This window comes from Bactrocera neohumeralis, chromosome 4, assembly GCF_024586455.1.
Source record: "Bactrocera neohumeralis isolate Rockhampton chromosome 4, APGP_CSIRO_Bneo_wtdbg2-racon-allhic-juicebox.fasta_v2, whole genome shotgun sequence".
In the NCBI taxonomy this organism is placed as follows: Eukaryota; Metazoa; Arthropoda; class Insecta; order Diptera; family Tephritidae; genus Bactrocera; species Bactrocera neohumeralis.
Genome location: NC_065921.1, coordinates 53,282,072 through 53,288,090, shown reverse-complemented (window position 1 = coordinate 53,288,090; position 6,019 = coordinate 53,282,072). Strand labels below are relative to the sequence as shown.

At 32.1% G+C, this 6,019-nt stretch overlaps 1 protein-coding gene across 2 annotated transcripts; it reads right to left on the bottom strand.

Moving 5' to 3' along the window:
• Nucleotides 1-1,761: 1,761 nt before the first annotated feature.
• LOC126754596 (uncharacterized) lies at nucleotides 1,762-4,893 on the bottom strand. 2 transcript variants are annotated; one of them, XM_050466706.1, is made up of 5 exons: nucleotides 4,195-4,893; nucleotides 3,741-3,885; nucleotides 3,529-3,684; nucleotides 3,308-3,473; nucleotides 1,762-3,060 (listed from the first exon to the last, which is right to left on the bottom strand). In XM_050466706.1, exons 2-5 carry the CDS (start codon nucleotides 3,858-3,860, stop codon nucleotides 2,732-2,734), a joined length of 771 nt encoding a protein of 256 aa, XP_050322663.1. In that variant the 5' UTR covers nucleotides 3,861-3,885; nucleotides 4,195-4,893; the 3' UTR covers nucleotides 1,762-2,731. The 2 variants fall into 2 exon arrangements, with proteins under 2 accessions (XP_050322663.1, XP_050322664.1); XM_050466707.1 differs by lacking the exon at nucleotides 3,741-3,885 and having other exon boundaries at nucleotides 4,195-4,892.
• Between the last annotated feature and the right edge of the window lie 1,126 nt (nucleotides 4,894-6,019).

Below are 6,019 nucleotides of genomic sequence, written 5' to 3'. Positions count from 1 at the left end.
ATAAAATATGGGAAAGGTTTTGAGATCTTTTCACAAATAATTCACATTATTTTTTTTTTTTATTATAGTTTAATAACCACATACCATAAACCATACATACAAAAATTTAATGAATTATCAAACTACAAACTGATAAAAACTTTTTCTTAATATTCTGAAATTTAGGTTTATAAGTATAAGTTTTGTAATAGAATGTATATAATATAAATAGCAAATAAAATATATAATTATTATACACATTAAATAAGAAATCAATAAATTAAATTACCAATACTTCTTTTGTCTTAAAACTTTAAGGCCATTATTAAGCAAATAAAAGTGAATAGGTGGACCATCTAACGTTGTCAAATTTATGACATCATATATTTCTGTAACGGGCCCCATAAGATATGATTGAAACCTTTCTGAAAAATTTAGGTGTGTCCATTTTTTTCCAACAATTTCTACATTATTTTCTTGAATTATAAAATCCAATACTTCGTATATATTTATATTTTCATTTATAGTTACAGTACACACACATAGTTGGCCAATTTTAAATTTAACACCTCGGAACATAATTTCATTTGTTCTCTTGTACAAGCTGAAATTCAAATTTATAGATGACAAATGTTCATTGCATCCCATTTTAATTTCTTCAATATTTGTAAAACTATATTCTGGCTGAAAAAAATTGTTTTTTAAAACACAGTGAGCGAATCGTAAGGAGGATTTAATTGCTAATGTTAATGGAACATTTGTTCTGGAGGTAATGCTTTGCGCGTATTGCTTGTGCAACTGGTGTTCAGCTTCGAACCGAAATGTCCATAAAAGTTTTATTGGCCCCAATTTTTTAATTATTGTACGATAATGCACTAGGTTATGAAACTTTGGTTTCAGATGTTCCTTAAATAATTTTTGGTATGTAAAATTATGCTCTTCAATTAATAATTGGAGATCATTTAAAATTGTATCGTTGTAATTAGATAACAAATGCAGATCAATTAGTCTTACGAACAGAATAAGGAATTTATTTACTAAATCATCTCAATCAATTAGATCACCTACCATGAGCAGTATCAAGTGAGAAAATGTTTTCATCTGTCTCGCGTTCATTTTGAATGAAGCGTTTTGTATATGGTGCTTTTGAATTGGTGGACTTATATTGCCAATTTCTGTATCCCCATACTGAAACATCTGTTTCCTGTAATTCAAAGTTTCTAAACAAAAAAACTTTTTTCATACACAAAATAATGTAAAATTTTGGAAAAATTAAAAATAAATCGTGCATTATGTCACAAGCAATGTTATCGGTTACATGAAAGTTTGACAACGAATTAAATATCTAAACGTTTTTAATGCCACTAACAACAGGATTGTTCAGTAAAATATCGCTATTATAACTACTTCTAGTTCGTAATGAGTTCGGGACTTCAAGACAATCTGTACGAGTTTGAAGTTTTTGCCTTTTGCATATTCTGCACCAAGAATTCGCAGAAAAAGAACTGACATAGCCTAATGCAGTGTTAAGACCAAGATTATCGCCTAAAATTTGTACTAGTTTAAAATGTATTATACAGCTTTTGCCATCTACATTTATTTGAAGGCCATTAATTTCCAATGTTTTTAAAATATTCAGAAGTGGTGTAAGGCAAACAGTAAATCCACAATCTTGTAGATCTCGAACTTTAACAAACCCTGCTACAAATATATTTGATAATTTGCTAAGTTGGTACTGAGGTACGCTTGGAAAGTTATAATATATACCGCAAATTTTTTGTTGGCCAGATTTACTGCCCAAAGGATCATTAATTTCGAAGTCATCCATATACAAAAAAATGGAATCGTTACATTATTTTTCTTTGAATTTTGCCAAAAGCTGCTATTGATGAAATGAGTATAAGGAAGGTTTTCTGAAAAGGTTTTCATATTTAAAAGCGTTGCTTCTAAGATCCCTTTACTCTCAAAAATTTTTTAATTTGAAAAGGAATGTCTGATAGGGTTATTTCGGTTCTAGCTGAGGTTAAAGTTGGGTTGTTATTAAGTATGACTTCTGAGAGTTCGTCGCTAACAATATATTTTTGCGGATGTTTATACAGGTCTAGTTTTTCTATTTCTTTGAAAAATTTGTATTCGGTGGTTAAATCATAAAATGGCTGAGATATAATTTTAATTACTTCCTCAAGTATAGAATTATTTTCATGAAAATTACTAATGGCTCTTAATATTTCACATATTGGGGTTGAATTTCGAATACGTCTTTCTGAGAAAAATTCGTATTGGAATGCAGTTGAAGTAGAAACGCGATCATTGAATCTTTTAAAGAAGTAATATTTTAAATTGGTACTAGTTGATTTGATGAATTAGTTGTTTGAATTGGAATATTAAGAGCAAGAGAATTTTCTTTACAAGATTGGCTATTGCGAATTTCTATTTTCAAATGTTTTTTGAGGTGAATTTGAAATCTGTGAATGTTATAAAAAATTTGTTTGCAATTATATTCGTTACATTGAAATTTACAAACTGGTGGAGTACCATGTGCTGACTTTAGATGTTTAATCAGCTCTATAGGATTTAAGTGAGCTTTTTGACAAATGAAACAAGCAAAATTGGAAATTATAGCAAAATTAGACGAAATTAGTTTAATTTACTCAAAAGATTTGCCACTGAAGAAAATTCTTCGGATTTCAACTCAAAAAAATATTGTTCTAAAAATGCCCATACTTGCTTGCTTCTTTGTGAATACTCTATCTTATGTATAAACGTACGATAGTTTAATAATGCAGTCAACGCACTTCATATACGTAGTACATTTCCATTGCAGACCATCGCAAAAAACATAAAACTCTGAAATGGATGACCAATCTGATCCAACGACGATAATTCTCGGCTGTAGTTTCTCCTTTCTTACCGCAAACTGGTTCTTCAATTCAATTATTGTGGGTTGAATATCATTACGTGTTGCAACGAGTGTTACGAAATCTGTTTGGGCATCAGCTATTGTTGGTTTTTTGTCCTTATTAAGCCTCAAAGGCTGTAGCAAAGCATGTAGAAGAATTGTACTTATACAATATTTACATTCTGTAAAAAAAATTGTGTAAATAAAAATTTTATTATTTTAAAAGTGATATTCAGGATTTCGTACATACGATCCGGCATCATTGCATTTCCAAATCACCACGACAGCGCAATATAAAATTTATTGTTGTACATATACATACATATCTATATGTAATTTGTGATTGCACTGCCATGGTAATATGGTCGTTTGCATATTATATAGCACGAAATCCTGAATACCGCAATTTCATTTGATAAACCACTTTACCATTTGAGATGTTGTCAATGTGCAAATACTTTAAGAATAGTTCCCTTGAAACACGGTCTTTTATATCTCTATCAAAAATTTTGAGGATTTCTTTATAAAACTTCTCCAATTTCAAAAATAACATATTTCCTTTCCCGGGGTAAAGAGTCTCAAAGTCTATTTCTACCTATGGAAAATAAGTTATTGAATTATTTGAAAAAACATTGAATATAAGAACTCACAAGTTCATATCCACGAAAGTCCTTATAGCGCGGCCATTCACTAAAAATGCAGCCTAAAGAACTGGCGTTATGGATATCTATAATTCTTTGACCAGATAACCTATTCCCATGGTGTGCAATTATTCTGCAGCCAGCACTTCTTTTCGTAATACTTATCTGAATATTCAGAAATAAGTATATCTTGTGAGAGTAAACAATCTATTTGTTTATACCGCTGGATAAAGCTGCTGGCGGAGCGGTAGTTGTACGATCGGTTGAAAACTTTTTATAATTGGTTTTGTCAGCATTCGTCCAGCGTGAAAATAGCTATCCCGTAGGATTTTTCTTACCATATTTTCTTGCTAGAAAATATGTTTCCTAAATATTAAATAGTTGCATTAAAAAAATAGACCATGTTACAAACATATGCAACAAAATTAGTTTTATTTTGGTTTGGCCCTATTTTTATTTATTAATTTTTAATAGTAATAGTTTTTACAAGTTTATCCTTCGTCATAAACTGTACAAATCTAACTTTATACTAAACTCCTAATTTGGTTGTTTATGTTTTGCACAACGTTTTAAGTGTGCCAAATGATTTCCCAAAAATAATTAAAATAGTAAGCAGAACTGATTTTTTTCATTTTGAAACATGAAATGATTACATATACGTATGGATATACATACCGGATTCTCTTTGGGGAATACATCGCAGATGATGTTGGCCCACTTTTGCATTTCTCCATATGTCAGTTTTTTCCGCCTTCCTATATAATTCTCTATTACGCAGTGACACAATGTATTCTGCTGCTTGGCGCCCAAGAAACCATTTTTCTGCTGAAAGTGAAGCACAAGCTGCCCTTTAACCGTACCTTTTAAAGGTCGGTTAAGCTGCGACTGTCCATGCAGTTATCATACGTTGGCTGGAGTACTGGTGAAGAATCTCTTGAACTTTTAGCTGCATTTAAGTCGTCAGAAATTTCCTGTAACCACTCCAAAATTCGACTACTCTCAGATAAGGTGCTTGCATCACGTACAAGCGGTACATTCTAAACATGCTTGCATAAATGTACACCAAAGAAAATTATGCTGCACTTACCATGTTCTTCCTCCATTCTCTTAATCCCGCTTTAAACTTGATGCATTCGCCAAAAAATTTTGTTGGAAGCTTTTCAAATAAACAGTCGATATCTTCCCAATCCATTTTTGTTAAAATTATCGTTGATGTCACTCTGTAGTCCACAAGAATGGAGCAAATATCATCATTTAACTCCCATGATTTAAAAATGGGCAGCGTTTCAATTGCATCTAATCCGAACTGAATATATCCATTTTACAAACTTGTCACAATTTTTATAAGACATGCGTCGGGCCACACTCACGTTAATACTGACTGATGCCCAATAATTATTGCATCATCTTAAGTATGCAAAAACACGAGCCGATTGAAATACAGTTATGATTGGCGACATTGAAATGCTTATGCTTGTGAATAGTTTGTTTTTGTTTGTGCATTTGCTCTTTTTTTTTAACTAATATACGCAAAGCTACATCCCGTGCACTTCGACGCGTATAATGTATGTTATGGTTGCGTGCTCAACACATATCATTATGTTATTGTTGCTTATAGTGATTTACATTTCGTTTTTGTTTTCTATTTTCTTTCATACACTTCAGTTACTTTTTGAATTCAAGAGTATGGAAAAAAAGATGTCAAAAGAAATCAATGGAACTTGCAACGGTACGCTTCCCTTCTCTTCTCACCGCCTTCTCCTACATTTAGGCAGAATTTATCGAACAAGAAGTTTTCTCATTATTTTAAGCAGATAAACTTTTAAATAAAAATAAGAAGATTTCCCACATATAAATTAGAAGAAATCTCTATGAAAATATCTTCGTCTTTGACTTCTTTCCTCTTCTTGGTCCCTGCAACTGATCATAGAGACAATCTTTTTATTTTTATTAGCCATATTTTTCTCTGTGTATGATATATAGAAAATGCGCAGTATATTATTAGCAAATCTGCGTTGAAGAGCCACAAAATAAAGTCAGCACTTTGAAAATCCACTTGTGTGCGGATGGTGGACATGAACGGTCAGGCGAATAGCGAACGGTGCAACTCAGTAATTTGGATGACAAAAACTTTTTCAGTAACGAGGACTGACGTCAAGCGAGATTATTGGGGCAGCATAAAGCTGTGGAGGGAAGAAGTTGTCGCTTGTATGTAGTTAATATGGAGCAGACATGCAGCCAAATCCTTGGACTACGTATGCACATGATAGTATACATATGCGTATGTGTGCGATACGTTTATGAAATATGCCACATGTGCCAGGTTTAACAGAAGGATTAGTGAGAGAACGACCGCTAGACTACTAATGTCCTGGAAAAAGGCAGTCTGCAGTGCGGAAAATTCAAAATTTTACATATATGAACATGTATGTGTGCGTCTCTACAATGTGTCCGTGTGTGAGTTTACAAAGCTAACCTAACTAAATAAATGAAAAAATGC

What these genes read in the sequence shown, in the direction of transcription:
- LOC126754596 (XM_050466706.1), bottom strand. Translation starts at nt 3,860, where the DNA reads ATGGTAAGAAAAATCCTACGGGATAGCTATTTTCACGCTGGACGAATG. An exon ending in ACTTTCGTGGATATGAACTT is followed by an intron (nt 3,474 to 3,528) that starts GTGAGTTCTTAT and finishes TATTTTCCATAG; the next exon opens with GTAGAAATAGACTTTGAGAC. An exon ending in CATTGACAACATCTCAAATG is followed by an intron (nt 3,061 to 3,307) that starts GTAAAGTGGTTT and finishes TTTTTTTTACAG; the next exon opens with AATGTAAATATTGTATAAGT.